Source organism: Cnephaeus nilssonii (assembly GCF_951640355.1).
Source record: "Cnephaeus nilssonii genome assembly, chromosome: 8".
Taxonomy (NCBI): domain Eukaryota; kingdom Metazoa; phylum Chordata; class Mammalia; order Chiroptera; family Vespertilionidae; genus Cnephaeus; species Cnephaeus nilssonii.
Window position 1 is genome coordinate 16668515 of NC_137079.1, and position 19600 is coordinate 16688114.

The 19600-nt window shown below is 36.4% G+C and overlaps 1 protein-coding gene across 1 annotated transcript in view; it reads left to right on the forward strand.

Moving 5' to 3' along the window:
* The window catches only part of TNKS (tankyrase), a 163907-nt gene that overhangs the window by 76813 nt on the left and 67494 nt on the right, over positions 1-19600 (forward strand). Inside the window, exons 4-5 of the mRNA XM_079779169.1 lie at positions 7870-7906; positions 8666-8741. Coding sequence (XP_079635295.1) covers positions 7870-7906; positions 8666-8741 — 113 coding nt within the window. The remainder of the gene's footprint in view (positions 1-7869; positions 7907-8665; positions 8742-19600) is intronic.

A 19600-nucleotide genomic window follows, 5' to 3' on the forward strand; every position in this document is an offset into this window, starting at 1 on the left:
TTCTTTTTTCTTTGAAAAATGATTTTCAGCTGCCCTTCAGGGAGTGGGACACATCTCCATTTCCTAATGAATTGGAAAATTCTTCTTAAATAATAATCTTCCTGGTTTATGTCTACTTCCATACTTAGATGAACTATTTTTTTTTTTTTTTAAATTTACAAACACAATAGAAAATAGTGCTGTTTAGGTAAAATTGCTTTATGCTTACCCTATAATTCCAGGTACTACTTTTTATAATAGTTTAGTAGAGATTTTTCCCGAGATAATTTTGTTTTTTCTTAAATTCAGTTTAGGCATCATTAAAATTGTCTTAGAAAAAGATCTGAGCAGTATTGAGAATCAAATACAGGGTAAGAGTTTTAGAGCTGAAACTTCAGAGGTCATTTAACCGTCCACCCTCATTTTTCCAAATGACAATAAAATGGAGGCCTCTAGGAAGCTAAAGTGACTCTCCCTGAGGTCACACCAGGAAATTGATGGCAGCGCTAGCACACACTCCATATCTTTTATCACACAGTCCAGTGTTTTCCCCTGTATTTTATGCTGATGAATAAGTTGTTTGGTATTCATTTTGGGGGGGAAGGGAGTTTATACGTTTTGGTAGTAACAATTTTAAGAGTAAGAATATATGAAAAGTAGTTTATTAGAGTAAAAGATGACTTCTTAAATTGTCATTAAACACACTGTGGAGTAGCATGGTCCAAAAAAAGTGTCAACTGTCTATCTGACATTCTCTCTGTCTATCCAGTGTGGTGGGCACTAGCCACTTGTGCCTATTGAAAAACCTGAAATCTGGTTTGTGCAACTGAGGAACAGAATTTGTATTTTTAAAATTTTTTTTATGATTCACTTAAAAGTAAGTATCCATGTGAATGTGGTGGGTACTGTATTAGACAGCATACTTAGTTATGATAACACCTTTGTTATGAGGCCCAGTGCATGATTAAATCATGCACGTGTAGGGTCCCCTAGGCCTAACTTGCCATCCAGGCCATATCCACTGCCCCGCAAAGCCTAGCACGCTCCATGGACACTGCTTTCAGCCTGCTCCCCGCTTTTGATGGTTGGCAGCGGGATGTGGGCTCGCTGCCCCAGAGGCCCCTTCTGTGCTGCAGCATAGCCATGGCGCAGACGCTGAGCTCACGCTGCCGCTGGCGACGCAAGCTCAGCATCCCTCCAGCCCAATCAGCCACCCCGAGTCCCGCCCCCCCGCGCCTCCTGGCCAATCGTGGGCATAGCGAAGATACGGTCAATTTGCATATTACTCTATTATTAGGTAGGATTATAGCACAGGTTATGTTTAAAGTTGCCTAATACTGGCTAATTAAACAGGTCAAAGTTGTAGGAGGCAAAAGAAGGAAAGCATCTCCACCAGGAAAATACTCTGCTCAGGCCTAGATTTTGAAAGCCCCTAATCCTATCTAATAATAGACAAATATGCAAATTGACCATACCTCCGACACACCCACAAGCCACGCCCACCATCCAATCAGAGCGAGTATGCAAATTAACCCAAACCAAGATGGCTACAGCCACAGAGAGCAAGGTTTCCTAGGTAACAGAGGAAGCCAAGCTTTCTGCCTGCCCTTGCCAGGCCTAAGCCTCCACTTAAGCTACAAAGTTTCAATTATAGAAGGTAAACAAATTCAAACAAATGGTGGCAGAATGGAGCTTGAGAGAGCAGGCCAGGGTTGCCGCCGGCAACAGGGGAAGCAAAGCTTTTCGCACACCCTGGCCGGGCCCACCCGCTTAAGGCAACAAAGTTTCAATTATAACCCCAACACAAATGGCTGCCGGCCTCGGAGGGAGCCCCAGGCTTGGCTCTGCTCCAGGCTACAAAGTTTCAATTGTAGAAGGAAAATAAATTCCAGATACCAGGGCCTCTGCTTGGATTGCCAGGGGGCGTGGCCGGCCTGAAAACCACCACAGGCCCCTCGCTCAGGCCGCCCCACACCCCAAGGGAACCCCCACCTGATCCGGGATGCCCTTCAGGGCAAACCAGCTGGCCCCCACCCCTGTACCAGGCCTCTATCCTATCTAATAAAAGAGTAATATGCAGATTGATCATCACTGCCACACATAATATAGCTGCGCCCATGTGGACACAAGATGGCCAGCAAGAGAGGGCAGTTGGGAGGCACCCGGCCTGCAAGGGAGGACAGTTGGGAGGCACCCTGCCTGCAAGGGAGGGCAGTTGAGAGGGACCAAGCCTGCAAGGGAGGGCAGTTGGAGGTGATCAACCCTGCAGGAGAGGGCAGTTAGGGGTGACCAGGCCGGCAGAGGAGGGAAGTTGGGGGCAAACAGGCTGGCAGGGGAGTGGTTAGGGGGTGATCAGGCTGGCAGGCAGAAGCGGTTAGAGGCAATCAGGAAGGCAGGCAGGCAAGCAGTTGGGAGAGGGATGTCCCTCAAGGGGTCCCATATTGGAGAGGGTACAGGCTGGGCTGAGGGACAACCCCCCTCCGTGCACGAATTTCGTGCACCTGGCCTCTAGTTGTTCCATATTTAGAATGACTGTTGAGTGTTTAGTCTGATCATAATTCTAGACTTTGAAGCAAGTAGAAAAATGAATGAGAAGAATGACAGGATATAGAAGAAAAAAGCATTGAGAATGCTGATAACTGTAATTTTTTCCCCTATTGTCCTGAAAATATTCATGAAAGATTTCAAGGAGAAAAAAATAATTCAATAATTCTTAGAGTCATCATCCTACCTAATAAAATAGTAATATGCAAATTGACCGCACCTTCACTACGCCCAAGCCACGCCCACCATCCAAAGCCACGCCCACCAGCCAATCAGGGTGAGTATGCAAATTACCCAACGGTTAATTTGCATACGCGGAGGGAGGGAGGAGTGAAGACTGAAGACAACTTAGAAGGAAGACGGAGGAAAAGCGGAAAGCAAGATGGCTGCCAGAGGGAAAGCCCGGGTGGGGCGGGGCGGGGCAGGGCGGAGTGGGGCGGAGCGGGGCGGGTAGCAGCGGCGCGCAGGTGCAGGCGCGGCGGCCGCAACGGCAGCGGCAACGCATGCAGCCGCAGCGGCCGCTTGCAGGATTTTTCCTGCAAATGGGCTACTAGTTTATATATAGTAGAATATTAGTTAATCTGAAATTGATCTTGGTGGAAGACATAGCTTTAACTTCTTGAGATTAGATTATCTCCTGATGCTTTAGTGAAATTCCTTCTATCACTACATAGATGGTTCCAAATTTTCAAACTATTAGTGAATACATGGAATATATCACCTAAATTAATATCACCTAATTAATATAGGCTGTCAGTGTAGTTACAAAAATCAATTCAACTCTTATATTTGCTGGTATCTTGATGAAAAAATATCTGTATGAAAATTATCAACTCATGGCACTACTTAATACTTGGCAACATAAAGTCCTTGATAACAGGTTTTGTTTTATAATATTTTTTAATTTTTTAATTACAGCTGACTACAATATTGTATTAGTTTACAACCCAGTGTTTAGACATTTATATAACTTACAAAGTGATCACCCTAATAAATCTAGTACCCATCTGAATGTAGTTATTACAATATTATTGACTATATTCCCTATGCTATACTTTACATCCCCATGACTATTTTGTAACTACCACTTTGTACTTCTTAATCCCTTCACCTTTTTCACCCATCCCCCTCTCCAACCCTCCTCCCATCTGGCAACTGTCAAAATGTTCTCTGTATCTTATGGATCTGTTTCTTGATTGAAGTCTATACATAGCTCTTCCCTTGAGATACCTAGAGCATGAGGAATTAAAGCATGTTATGGGAAATGTAAAATGCATTGATTATTTGAATAGACTTGGGATGGATTTTCTTCATTCCTATTCCCTTGGCCCAAAATATTAACTAAAATTACTTTTTATTGCCCATGTTTACAGGCTCATATGAAAGCTCCAATGCTTTAATATAGTTTTGATGAAAATATTTGGCTTATATTATATAAATATGTTTATTTGTTTAAAGCTAGTTTTTGGGGTTGCTTTTTAAAATTGTTTATTGCTATTGTTTTTTTACTTTTTTGTTTACATTGCTTCTTTGAAAGCTCAGATTTGTTTCATTTTTACTCATATATTAGCCTTGTTCAAGGCCTAACAGATAGTGATTAATACTGATGAAACCTTAGACAGTTCACTTAACTGCCTTAGTGTCAGTTTCATTAACTGTAAATGAATCTGTTGCAGATGGTCCCTTAGGAGAGTCACTGAAATTGGGGGTGAGGTGACAGGAGAAAGGTGACTTTCAAACTACACCCCCCTCATGCCATATAACAAGAGATGTTACTGATAGGCATGTATTATGCATGGTTTCAAAGTAGAGAAAAGAAAGGTCATAATTTTTTTTAGTTCCTTACTGCTTTAAGAACTTGTGATTTCACAATCATAATCTTTCCATGCTCTCCCATCTCAACAAAACCAAATGAACTCATTTTTACAAAATCAAGTCTACTTTGACCCTGTCAGTTGCTGAAGAAAGGGTCAGAAGCCCCTTAAAATGTTAAAATTGAGATGTCAATAATCATGACTTCTATTTATTGATGTAGGTGTTCTTCATTTTTATTCAAAAAGTAATTTGTCTTCTAACTACTTCAGAGAAATACAAAGGGGGGGTATTTTTAATCTTTATGTTTTAACCTTTATTTTTAACCTTCTTTCTGATAACATACCTCTTTAACACATTAACTTACATCCCACTGTGTGTGTGTGTGTGGCGGGGGGTGTGCGCGGTGCGTGCATATGCTTATCTTTACATGTATCCTTTCATTAGTTTACTAATAATAAAAATTCAGACTTTGGAAAATAAACTTTTTGCTTGCTTATTTTTTTATCCCACTTATTTTATTCTAATCAAAGAAAAATATTTTAAGCCATCCATTTTCTCCATTCTTGGCTGCTATTATCTTGACTATAATTGCCTAGTTTTGTTTCTGACTGATCTATTGCTAGCCTTTATCTGAATGTTATTAAAGAATATAAATGCTCCATAGAGCACCATAGTCTCGGCCAGAATATTTTCAGATTCTCAGCTAAAATGGAACAGAACCTGTGGTTTGGCTGTTAAGTAAGTAGTAGTTTAGATTTGTTGTCAGAGTGCATAAAGGACATCCTATATTCATTATGTTGGTTGTAGCTGCAATGTAGCATGTGAAAAATAGTGTAGACTGTTTATGGATTGTAGTCCTTGGGCACCAGATAGTGGATGTTGGAATGTATTGCAGCAAAGCTGATTAAAGTACTAGGCTAGCTAACAGTAAGAGTAGAAAGCCATTTGTAACACCTATGTCCGACTCTGTCAGATATATGTAAATGTTTTCTTTTGGACACTTTGGTTTATTATCAGCTTATCTATGAGGGAATAACATTTTTGCAAAAATGTGCCTTTTGGAGAAAACTGTAGGTAGATTGATTTTAGCTTTGAAGATCCCAAATACTTTGCAGTTTTACTACTTAGCTTATTGGAGTCACATTTCACTATGACTTAGATTTCAATAGTAGCTACTTTCAGTCCCCAATTTTAATGTTTTTACTATATATAAGGGAATTTATATTTACTCCAAAATATAAACTATGTCAAAATTCATTGTCCTACTCTGTCCACCTCCTCTTGGCTTTGGGCCACTTTTCTTTCCAACTATAGTTCACTGGAGTAGAGCATAGAAATAGTTTACATAAACACAAACTTGCAGCTCTTTAAATATACTTTGTACTCCCCGTGTTAAAATATTTTAATATTTCCTCATTGCTTTCAAAATAATGTTCAGAGTTCTTAGAGGGTCATTCATGATCTTTCTAATTCTACTCTGCCTCATCCGTACCCATTCCCCTGCAAGTCCTTTGTTTCAGGTTTGCAGAGCTACCATTTTCCTTCTCCCTCACCCTTCTTTATCTGAGGATCACCTGTCTTCCTTCAAAACTCTGTGCAAGTTTCCCCTCTTCCAGGAAACCTTCCTTGAACTATAATTACCTGCCTTTTATTAATTCCCGCTTAGACTAGTCTTTAAGCTCTTTATAGCACTTCATACGATTCTTTTTATACTCTACTGTAATTGTTTGTTTACTGGTCTGTTTCATTTGATAAGACTAATATTCCTTGACTATAGAGATGATAGTGTGTCTCTTGGTTTTGAATCTGGCATATAGGCCTTTCAAATAAATGTTCATTGCCTGAAAGAAAGACTTCTATAGATAATTTCATAATTTGATTTTCTTTGCTCTTGATATTTAAGATATTTGAGGTTATGGGTTATACCATTTTTCTCACAGGGGCTTTTTAAATTAACTCACCAACTTCCATATTGCCAACTAAAATGTTTAGTAAAGATAGGTTTTTGGTTTTGGGAAGTGAAGAGCTTTATTGGCGAGGGATATAATAATACCGATCTTAAACTGTGAATCAGTTAAAGAATCTGGAGTGCAAAATATGGGAAATTGGAAAGGCCAACTCATATCATCAGGAATCATGCATTCTAGCTTATCTATGTATATTGTTGAACGTGTGATTTCATTGGTATATAAAATTTCCTTAGGGAAGAATAGATTTTTAAAAACGATTTTCTTATTAGAAAATAACTTTTCACAGTTCTTAGATTTTAATGTAATCTTAATTTGAGAAGCAAGACTGAGTCTAAACTAAAAGAATATTTGGCAATGATGGATTATAGAACTTAAATATGTGCTTGGTGGTCCTGAAATGTCTTTATAGTGTTTGCATCAATAGTCTGCATTCTGTAGCAAAACAGAAACAAAATGCAAAGAAATCTATATTTATAAATAAGATTATAAAAATAATTTAAGCTTATTTCTTAATAGCATTAAACATAAGTATTTCTTCAGTGATATAGCAAACTGAGTCCATGTATTATTAAAGCTGAATCATAGTCCTGGCTATTCTTTTTCTCTATTGAATGAACAGATGCTATACTATTAAAATTTCTTATTATTTAAGCATTCAAAAGAAACTTGTTTGTTAAATATTGAATACCCTGGGAAGTTTGTATTGAAGGTCTTAAACTATATACCTCTTTTTAGTCTGTGATATATTAAAAAATAGAATGAAAAAAATGTATTCACATCTCAGTAGTTAGATATCTGCTCATTCACAGAGACCCCAGCCTGCTTTTTAAAAATATTTTTAAGGTTTATTGTTTGTTACAACTTGGTACTGGATTTGTATAAAGTGTAAAGATTATAGCATGTTAGAATATTATTGTCATTTAAAAATGTATTCACTGTTTTGGTTTTTGGAGCGCTGCCTCCAAGAGATTCATAGCATTTGGTACGTAGTTCACGTATTTCTAGTCTACAGACCTACCCTATCCAGGCAAAGGCTTCAAGGTTCTGATTTTTTTTTCTTCTGCTATAAAACTCAGCAGTGGCAATTAATGTGTGTTTTTTAACTTTCCATGTCTTTACCAAAAAACTGAATTTTTTGAAGACAAGTAATGTGTACCTTTAAAGAGCCACATTATTTTGCTTTTGTCTCAGAATGTATTATGCTTCACAAGTATACTGTGACAGGCTGAATAGAAAAGGGGGGAGGGCGTATTGTCTTCAGCTGGCATGCTGTTATCAGAGGGAATGTGTTTCTGGACACGAGATTTAGCATTCATTGGTTGTCTGAAGAAAGCTACTTCATCTGAGGATTGGACAAGAAGCTGCGTCAATTTGCTGCCCGTCTCCAAGGCACTGGTGATGCTGCCTTCACAAGCTGGCTAACGTCACGGCTCCATCACCCAGCGGGGTGTGGACTATCTTTTTCTGTTCTTCTCTATTTAATTCTCTATTTGCTGCCTACTGCATTTCTTAATCTGTCTTCTGCCAAATGCTAACAGCATGATATTTTGTAATCATCTAGGTGAATACAAGAAAGACGAACTCCTAGAAGCTGCTAGGTAAGTGATTCCATTCATTTTAAGTGAGTATAATGCATTTAAGGGAGAATAGGGGGTGGGCAGGTGGAGGACTATAAAAATTATAACATGATATTGTCTTGCTTGATTTTATGCAACAATGCAGAAAAGACCTTATAGTAAATCTTTGTGTATTTTACTTTACATGATTAGCTGTATTAAATGAGGCAGTCTCAGTCTGGTGATGATTATAAGGTTAATTGTATTTGGAACATATCTAAAGGTACCTGCAAACCTTAGTTGCCCGGCTTTTCCAATGATATTCTCAGAGTATTTAAATATCTATACCTTCATTTTTCTTTAAAATTTTTTCTAATTTTCAAAAGCTTGAATGAGGGGCATAAAGTAAATGTTAAAATTCTCATTCATTTTCTTTTGTTCTTGTTCATTTATAATTTAATTTATTAGCTCTTTACTGCATTTTGTATGTATTTTTAACTCCTGTGTTTTAGATCACTTATCAGAATAAAGTTTGCTTGTAATTAGGAAGGTGACTTTCTGCAGACAAATAAAACATAAAAATGTAGAAAGCTAGATCTTCCAAGCTGTACTACTACATGGTGATTAACAGGAATTAGTTAGGAATATATTAATTGAATTGAATTTAGCAAAAGAGAGTCATTTAAAACCATATGAAAGAAATTGAAGCAAACCCATACTATTTTCCTTCTTGTGAAAAATATCTATAAATATACATAAGAAGCTCTATAATTTTAAAAGAAATGACATACCTTTTTATAGGAGTGGTAATGAAGAAAAACTAATGGCTTTACTGACTCCTCTCAATGTGAATTGCCATGCAAGTGATGGACGAAAGGTAAGTTATTTAAAATATAATATTCCCCTTCTGTAATTTCTTTTTGCTTTACAGTTAAAATGTTTGAAGTTGGCATATATATGTATGCATATATAACCGTATTTCCTGGCATCTTTTCACTGTAAAATGAAATGCTGCTGTATCTGTTATTGGCAGTTGTGACATATTCATTGAGCTGGTGAAGCATGGATCTTAAGCCTTTCTCTTTAAATGTCAGACACTGAAAGTTGTTTGGTAAATGGAACTGCAGTTTTGTAGGTGATTAAAATTACAATAACATTATTTTTCTGTGTATGATCATGGAAACTGGAAATATCTATGTCCTATTTACCCATTTTTGTTAGGATATATGCATTTTTTATTTCTTACTTGGCAGAGGAAGATTTGTTTATTAGATACCAATACTTTTTCAATTTAAAGCTGAGAAAATGATGCTAGTGATTTTCTTTAGATATCTGTGATAGCCATGCTTTTTGTTTATTTTTTTTATTGGATAAGTTTTTATCATGGTATATTGACTATAAAGTCTTTCTTTAAATGGCAGTTAATTTTTTAATGTTAAAAGAATTGCTTTTATGTTTTAAAAACCTAAAATATATTTAATGTTACACTGCAAATATTGAGGGAAACCATCCCTTGCCTAAAACTTAAAGAATTAATTCCTTTGAGATTATTCATTTTGAAAATATGCTATGTAAACTATGAGGATGGATGGTGTCCCTTAGAAATAATACATATTTTGCCTTTAAAAATTATTTTTCTGAGTGATGATTTTATAGATCAGAATTATTCAGTTTTCCTTGACTGCTTCCACACTTGCTTCCCATTCTAAAGAAACCCATAGAATAGTGGCAAGAATTGAATCCTCGCAATATGTGTTGTTTGTTATTGTAGACGGCTTGTATATTTTTTCACATGGCCTAATGAGTGTTCCACTTCTCTGGATAATTTGAGGAGAGACTTATACTTTCATGTAAGGTTAAATGATGTATATATAAAACTCTAAACTAGCAGAGATTTACTAAGTACTACTAATAGCTTTGTGGAGATTTTAAACATGATAACTGCTCATTTTCCCTTCAATTTTGAGGTTGCTTTGAGGATTTTAACATTCTTGAGTTACTTTAAAGCTCCAAATTTTGTTTGGCTCCTCTCAGTAGATAACATGACTTTTATCACAGTGAACAGGGCATTTTTATCAATGGTAAGTGCAGCAATATCTTTAGTCAGAGCTCTTTATAGAACCCAGCATACTTCAATTTTCAATAGCCATTTTAATATTGCAGAATTTATGTGCGATTACTACGGCAGGAGTCGATTTCCATCCCAGACTTATTCTTCCATCTTTACCCTTATACCTTGACAATCCCATTTTCAGCTCAGCAATCCTAATAATTAAGGAGCATGAACACTAATAATTAACAAATTACTTCTTCTCTCTGCCTCACCCCCTACACAAATATATATAGAGCTCCTTTATCTTTCCTTCTTATCAAAAGAGGATACACTTTCCTGGTTCCTTTTAGCTGAAACCAAATTCCTATGGCTCCTTTTCTGAATTACTCAATGGCTTTTACCAGAGTTATTGAATTGTAGTTATTCATACATGACTTTTTCTTCCACTGATATATTTAGCTCTCTTTTGTATTTTGCATCGGACCAAGCCAGGGCACTTTGCATGTAGCAAGACCTTAAGATATGAATATGTTCCCTGATAAGCTGTTTTATTCTCTGAGTGAAAAAAGTCATACGTTCTCTTTATCATTTAGATAATTAACTCAGAAATATGTGAATAGGGATTTTATATTTTCTGTTATTATATATTATTACTAGTATTATTTTATTAATTTATTTTGAGTAATTGTACTATAAAGGATGACATTTATTTTAATGTTTAGAACATTTTTAAGAACATGTCTCAAATATTCTACTGAATGATTCATAACATAAATAATGCAATAATTTTTTTAAATGTACTCTTACTTTTTAGGTTACCAATTTTCTCAAATTAGAAAAGATTAAACAAGCATTTATTAGGTTTTAGGGCTATTTCTGCACATAACAAAAACCATTTAAAATTTTCCATTGATATGCAAAATGCAAACAACATTTCAAAATTAAAATTGAATAATGTTTATATTTAAATATTACCCTTGTTTATGGCACAAAGTAGTTTTTACTAAATATAGCAGTTGCAGCAAAGCCACAAAGCAGTAAATATTCTGGGTGCTAATGGAGATTGGGATAAGATCCCTTAGTTATGTCATTATCTTTTGTTTTCTCACTATTGATGTCAATAAAATGTGTAAGCAAATCTACCTATTAAATTACAAGTCTAATTTATATATTTAGTATTTTTTCAAGCCATTTGCATGTATTTATCTGGAATTAGGAACTCAGGTTTTATATGAAGAGGATAAAGGCACTTTACATATATAGTAAGTTAGTTTATTTCTTGAAATTGCATTTTAGAACACAGTGCAGAATCAAATTCATTTTAGAGGGTTTCTAAATAACTATATTAATGCTTAACTGAGTCCCTGCCTGTCTCTGTTTTTACTATGATTCCTGGTTTGCAAATTAAAAAGCCCATGGAAATGTCAATTTTGTAATGTTTTTAGAAAAGAATTGTTCCTTATACATTAACTAGTAGGTGGAGAATTTGCCTAGATATGTGTGGGGGTTTTAGACTTCAGCATTCCTTTTTAATGTAATACGTGGGATTATACAATGACAGTGTAAATTTTAAATAGTCTCTTAATACTATTTGGTGACTTCATGATTATCTAATTAGTTAATATGTGAATGTTAATATTTTTATTTCCCATAGACATTTGTTTTTCTAACCTATAGAATTATGAAAATAGTAAAGTATCATTAAGGTTTTAAGTAATTTATATTTTTATATTATTCTTTTATTTTACATGTAAACCAAATGGAACTTGACTACTTTAGAAATTTCCAGTTGTTTTTTATTTTTCTCTAAAGAGCAAAGGCAGATTTTTTTTAAAAAAACTTTGGTCTGAAATGCTATTTTTATAGAATTATATACATGTTTTAATGATGGTCACTTTAGAAACATGGGGCACAGATATAATTTATTCTTTTTGTGTCTTGTCCAGAATGATTAGGCACAATATTCCACAATTATTTTGAATTGCAGTGAAGTACAACCAGATCCTTAAAACAGATTGTATTTTCAAACTTAAATTTGTTTTCATTTACTCTTCCTTTACAGTATTTTCTACCAGATGTTTTTTGTTTATTTGTTTTTTAATATATTTTTATTGATTTCAGAAAGGAAGGGAGAGGGAGAGAGAGAGAGAAACATCAATAATAAAAGAGAATCATTGACCGGCTGCCTCCTTCATCCCCCCTACATACCCAAAACCCAGGCATGTGCCCTGACCCGGACTCAAACCGTGACCTCCTTGTGCTTAGGTTGATGCTCAATCACCGAGCCACACTGGCTTGGCTCTATCAGATGTTTTATTAGCAATTATACAGATGTTCTGGCTTTGATTGATATGTAAATTTAAGGAGGTGGTGGTCTTTTGTTTTTCAATATTTTCATAGGGATACCTTTTTACAATGAATGAAAATATTTGAATACATCTCAAATTATATTAACATTGAACCTTCTTCAGAGTTCATTTTGGTCCCTCTCCTGTTATTTCCCTTTCCTGGCTGCCTTTATCCTTTCAGAATAAATGTTCTGAATTTATCACCTCCTCATAACAATGAGGAGGTTGGAGTTGGGCATTACTGAACATACTCCTAAATAGGAATACTATGTATCTTTGCAATGCCTGCTGTTGCTGTGATTATATGTCAACAAATATTGAAAGTAACTAATATTTGGTTGGAACTTTATTTCTGGTATTTCAGATTTTTTTCTGCTCATTTCATTCATTTAACCAACATTCAGTACTTACCATATGTAGATTACTCTGTTAAGTGTCATGGGAAATAAAAATGTGTTTCGTGGTATTGGTTTACAGGGAATTTAAAAATTGATAGAATGATTAAGCTATAATCCAATACATTGAAGCTAACACACTAAAAAATGTATGATTCCTTTTTCCTGTGATACAATTATAAAGTGTAGATTTGAGGTGGGGTTTGTTTTCTGGCCCTTTTATTTTCAAAGCATTAGTATTTACACATGTATGCTCTTCTATAAGAAACCACAAATTTAGATTAACAGGCAATTGTAAGAACATGATTTAAATTCAGAAAGATTAACTGAAGAGTTTTTTTTTAATGTCATATTTCTAACTGTGTAAATCTTTGCTTCCATAATATAGTTAATAATTTATAAGACTCTGGAAACAGAAAAAAAGTAAAGTGTTTAAACACTATTTTAAAAATATAGATCAATTAGAAATAAAGTAAAATTTAGTACCATCCCTTGAAGGCATCATAAAAAGTTGTGTGATGTAATTAAAAGAGCAAATAGGCTCTGAGGTCAGACAGATTGGGTTCTGTTCTCTGCTCTTTCATTTTCTAAGTATGGATGTGGCTGTACAGTTTTCAATGTATTCGCTGATATGGGAAAAATCATCCCATTCCACAAGGCATTTGAGAGGATTAAGTGAAATAATGTGATTAATGTATACAGTTTGTAGCACATGGTAGAACCTCAGTAAATTAGATTCCTAGTCCCTTGATACATTTTTGAAGCTTTTGAACATATTTAGAATGGACACTGACATACTTTTGAGTACTCTAGTGTTCCCCACTTAAACTGTATTATCTAGGCTGAGTCCTAGGTAGCATTTGGATAAAATGTAGGTTACCAGGTAATCTACAAAGCATATAATTGAGTTAATTATTTTGGAGCTTGGCCTTTGTCCCCTTACCACCCAATATCTCATTTAATTAATAAATTTGTTTAAATTAGCAGCTTATAAATTCAGAAATATGTTCTAGAGCTATGTATTTTTTAATAAGAACACACTTATTAAAATTAATATCTGGCTGAAAATAATGCCACGTATTCATTTAAATTCCAAAGCACATCCATGAAGCACAAAGAACATATAGGATTAGTGTAGATTTTGTATTTATATTTAAACTTTAGGTTTATATACATTTGTCATATTGTAATAACAGTATTATTGGTTAACAGCTCTCTCCTTCAGTGTAAATCTTCTCTGAATATGGTGTTTGACCAGCATTTTAGCAATCCTTCTATGATAGAGTGTTACTTTGAAGACCCCTCAATGAACTGTGCCCCTCATTATTTATGCCCTTATGTAGTCCTCTCCCACACAGACTCTGACTAAGCCCAGGCTGCTTTGATGAATAAAATAAAGCAGAAGTGTTGCTATGCCATTTCTAGGACTAGCCCCTGAATTGGTGTGGCGGCTGCCAATTTCTTGCTTTTGGAATGCTCTATCTTGAAACCCAGCTGCCATGCCATGAGGCAGCTCAAGCAACCATGTGGAGAAGTCCATATGGAGAACTAAGGCCTCCAACCAGAGACCCACCTGAGCTCATTTAGGCTTCTCAGTGAACCTAACCACCAAGGGGTCCCAGACATCCTGGCCTCTGCTTGAACTCCCAGTCCAGCCTCCAGGTGACATAAGCCATCCTAGCATCCTAGGGTATGGGGCAGGACTGCCCAGGTAATTTGGGAGGTGATTTGTTATCTAATAATAAATAACTAAATTACCTCTAGTCTAAGAAAATGTAATTCAATCAATGCTTATTATCTGTTGCATCATTTCTCAGGTGGATTACTAAAAGTAGTTCTTTCATAGCTCCTTGGAAGAAGAGTGAAGATTTCAAAATAAGACCCCAAACATTATTTTAGATATGTCCAATTGCATCTTTTGGGATTATGGTGTTATGGGAAAAAGCAGGAACTTGAAAGTAGAAGACCATTTTGAGTTAATATTGTTACTAGCTAAGTGATCATGGCAAGTTTTATTTTATCTCTGAGTTCTGAATTTTTTTTAGCCTAAAAAATAACAGTTTGGGCCACATTAGCTCTAAGATACCAACTATTAACATTTTAAGATTGTAATGCATTTTATAATTTACTAGAGACCTGGTGCATGAATTCATGCACCAGTGGGGTCCCTCGGCCTGGCCTGCGGGATCATGCTGAAACCAGCTCGCCAACATCCCCTGAGGGGTCCCGGATTGCAAAAGGGTGCAGGCCAGGCCGAGGGACTCCACCAGTGCACAATTGGAGCCAGGGAGGGATGCAGGAGGTTGGCCAGCCAGGGAGGGACCACGGGAGGGCTCCAGGGCATGTCCGGCCCATCTCGCTCAGTCCCAATCGGCCAGACCCCAGCAGCAGGCTAACCTACAGGTCGGAGTGTCTGCCCCCTCATGTGGTCAGTGCATGTCATAGCGACTCGTCAACTGTCTGCCCCCTGGTGGTCAGTGCACATCATAGCGAGCAGTTGAGCAGCCTTAGCATATCATTAGCATATCATGCTTTGATAGGTTGAATGGATGACCGGACACTTAGCATATTAGGCTTTTATTATATAGGATTTTTTTATCAGTTAGTAGTAATTATCATAATATAGAATTGGAATATATAAGAGCCCATAGAGTCACACTAGTAAAAGACTCCTGGTATCTCTAATAAAGTTTATATGGAACCTTTTTCTCCTTTAAGAAAGTGTGGGCATATGCCTGGCTCCCTATGGCCTTTAGTGGCCTATAGCATCGTCCTCTGTTCTTGCCAAATCTTGGTAGCTAAAAGGTCATACCATATTTTAATTTTCAACTTACATAGACCATACTTCAGGTGTTACTTGGGATTACAAGAAGGTCGAAATGCAGTAACTCTGCATTAGGGAACTCTTCAAGTGCTTTAGGTTTAATTATATATCTAATCACATCACATTTTTAAAGAACATCTTGCTGAGTGGTGCATGTCTTACTGTAATGCAGAAATCCCTTAGAGCAAGTTTTCTTGCCTACTTATGTTGGGATGTATTGTATAAAATCTTTATGCTTATGTATATTCGTTTTGTAACAATAAGGCCTTGAAAATGTCTTTTTTATTTTTCATTAGGGAATCACTTCTGCTAAAACAGTCTCTTATTTTGTCAAGCATGACATTTCTGCTGGTGAGGGTAATTAGTCCCCGTGCCAACTGTGCTCTCTTTGAGAAAGGAATTTCTACTAGAAAGAGACCACAGTGTTAAAAAGTAGGTGGTAAAACTTAGGAGTTCATTTTAGTTCTGCTTAGCCACCCTCCTCTGAACTGTGGTTTCTCCTACACTCATATCCAAAAAGTACAAGTTTCTTGCATTCTGAGTTTATAGTTGAGGGATAGAAAATAACTACATCATTTTGCTGTGTGTATGATTCATTGTTAAATTTGATTTAGAGGCCAAATTACAAAAATAACACTTTTGAATTTCCTTTTAAAATTGTAACAATCTATGTTTAAAGGTACTTTTTTGCCTCTATAAATACTAGTAAAATCTTTATAGGGTAGGGTAGATTATAACTGCAGCAATAGCTTGAAAAATATTCATGTGGTCGAGTGGCAAGGGAATAGGAGGATCAGGAAGAAACACACTAAGTGGCCTCAGTGGCATTGCTGCCATCCTAGTGCTTCAGGTAAGTGGGTGCTGGGTGGTAGTATTTATACACACACACACATATATATATATATATGGATAGAGAGATAGAAACATCAATGATGAGAGAGAATCATTGATCAGCTGCCTCCTGCACACCGCACACTGGGGATCGAGCCTGCAACCAAGGCATGTGCCCTGACTGGGAATCAAACTGTGACCTTCTGGTTCATAGGTCAGTGCTCAATCACTGATCCACACTAGCCAGGCCCTGATTGTAGGGAGCGGCTATAGGGTTAAGCCTCGGACTGACCTGTTGGCAAAGCCACAAATAAGTCTCAGCTTAGAAGGCACAGCCTTCTTAGCATAATTAAGCTTGACCTTATGACGCCCCCTAGATCCTATCTGAGTAGCTAATGGGCTGTGGGAGGTGCAGCAAGTGCTGCCAAAACAAGTGAAACTCATAAGAACATTGTAACTATGGTGACCACTACCTTGTTTACCTCTGGCTATAAAATAAAGGCTTAGCTTGCCCTCTGGATCTTTCTCTGTGGCCTTAGCCAGGCACAGGAGATCCACCTAGATGCAGCTTATTCTCTTTGTCTTTTCTTCAATCCTTCGCCGCCCCCCCTCAGGCTCACCGAACCCTTGGCTGAGCTGGCCTGGCACACTGATGAGATATTTTTATTTATCAGTTATTACATGATAAAAAGATTTAAAAATACACCTATAATGATTATTATTTTATTATGATTTCTTCAGCTTAAACTGTTCAGTTGACAGTATTCTGAAAAAACTCTTAAATGTTTTTAGTAAAGGGTGAACCTTACTGTGTAAAAAGGCTTACTTAGGTACAAAGAAAAATCTGATCTCAGAAACTCTTCTGGCCTCATGAGAAGAAGAAAAAAAGTGAAGATTTGGGATTTAAGAACTTTGAAGCTATCTGCAGCTTTGAATTAGCATTATTAGGAACAGTGGTTTGGCAGTAATACAAAACCAACATAAACTATTGACTTCTTAATTCACTGTTTACCAGTTGTGTGGTGCGCAGGTTGGGATACAGTAGACTGGGTGGCTTAACAGAAACCTTTCTCACAGCTCTGGAGGCTGGGAAGTCCAAGGGTAAGGTGCCAGCATGGTCAGTTTCTGATGACGGGCTCTTGTCCTGGCTTATGGAGGGATGCCTGCTTGCTGAGAGAGAAAGCGAGCTCTGGGTGTCTCTTCTTTGTAAGGGCACTACTCCCCTTATTTTAAGGGAGGCCACCTACGGGCCATCTCCAAATAGCACACTGAGGGTTAGGGCTCAACTTAGGAGTTCGGGGACTGGGTGACACAAACATTGTAACACTTGCTTATTTTTGTATCACTACCTTTTTTTTTTTTCTTTTTAAAGAAGTATAATCACCCAGGAAGCCTTCTTCTTCCCCTCTCCACATCATATGCATATTTATCCATTCACTCACTTGTTCAATTAAATTAGAATTATAAAAGGAAATTTCTAAAAGCATCAAGAATTTTCATAATATTTTATTTTTAAAAAGACTGTTTTCATTGACTAAGAAAACATCTTTGTCCGCTAATAATGGCATCAGTAGTAGAACTTTAAAAACACTATAAGTACCTTGCATAATTTTTTGAAATGCATATTTGGGTAGCCAAATTAGTAAGTTTGGAAATAGACTAATTCTGAATATACAATATTTTATATATTGATTTTCCTTTTGTAAAGATACTTTCGTTTTTTAATAGTAACATGATAATACCCTACTCTGAATACGATAATGTCTATTAAACTAATCTTTTAGTTTCAGAGAGGGTTCGAAACCTGTGAGATTGGGGGAGGGGTCTGTGGGCAGGGAGCAGAGCTAGAGATCTCTGCTCCTGTCTACCTTTGGCTGCTAAATTCACATATGCAAACTCAGAAACAACAAGGACTTCGTCACTGAAGGAACATGAGGTGACAACATATCTCAAAAGTCTTAGAGGTCTTAGCCACATTGAAATCAGCTAAGGAATTTACCATTCTCCCTCTTTACACAGTTAAAAGGGCTATCTAATGATCCAAGGTGGAATGATTCTTTCATAAATAATCTTTTAAGTGCCTGTCAGTGTAACGTGTTTTCTATTTCAAGAACAAGTTATTTTGTTGAACATTAGTTAGAATCTTGGATGTTTAGATTTGAAAACCTAAGATTGTAAATATTAACTATAAAAAGGAATTCATGTGAGGTTTAAGGTAGTGTGAACACTTTTCTTCTTAAAAGTATAAAACATCATGTTACTATCAGACCAAGAAACCTGGTTTCCATAAAGTATGCCAGCTGTTTCTCATTAAACAATGCAAAATTAATGTTGCACCTCTGAGAGTGCTAAGCATTTTTTTCCATACAAACCCTAAGAGAACATGCTAGAAACTCATTTTCATGCATACATTTCAATTTTTATGCTGATATTGAGGCTGGAAAAGAGAAACAACTTTCTGGCTGTTGAAGAATCCCTTTGGAGTTTCCACAATGATGATATTAAGTTAAAATTGAATTAAGTTGGTATTCAGAGTGTTATTCTCACAGAGATTACCCTGTGGATTTCCAATTCTTTTTTGTTTGTTCATTTTCTTTCTCTCTTTCTCTTCCCAATACATGCACTTGAGATAAAGATAGTCTTTGCCCTGGCCGATGTGGTTCAGTTTGTTGGGTGTCATCCTGTGCACCGAAAGGTTGCCAATTCGATTCCTAGTCAGGACACACGCCCAGGTTGCAGGCTAGATCCCCAGTAGGGGGCATGCAGGAGACAGCCAATCAATGTTTCACTCTCACATCGATGTTTCTCTTCCTTTTCCTTCCTCTCTCTACAAATCAATAAAAATACCTTTAAGAAAAGATAAGTCCTTTACATTACCACCTTAAAAATAAATGTTTACTATAGAAGGCAGTTGAAGTATAGAAATACTGCTTTATATTTCATAAATTCAACAAATTTACAAATGCTTTAGGTCCCTTTTTAAAGATGACCACATATGTTACTTAGAAAGAACATTCTTTCTGAGGCTATAAAATGTCAATCATTAGTCTACCTCTGTTCATGTAGTCTATGTAGAATTCAGAGAAACTTTTTTGGAAGAGGACAGTATTGGAACCTTTACTGTGATAACTCTGACAGACAGATAACTGTGTTATCTGGCTCTATCTACTTCAACACATTTTAAAAAAAAATGAGAGCTCACTTGTTTTTACCAAACCACATGTGGATTTAGTGTTGAATTTAGGGTTTCACACTTTAAGGAGGGATGGTAGGTAGGAAGTTAGT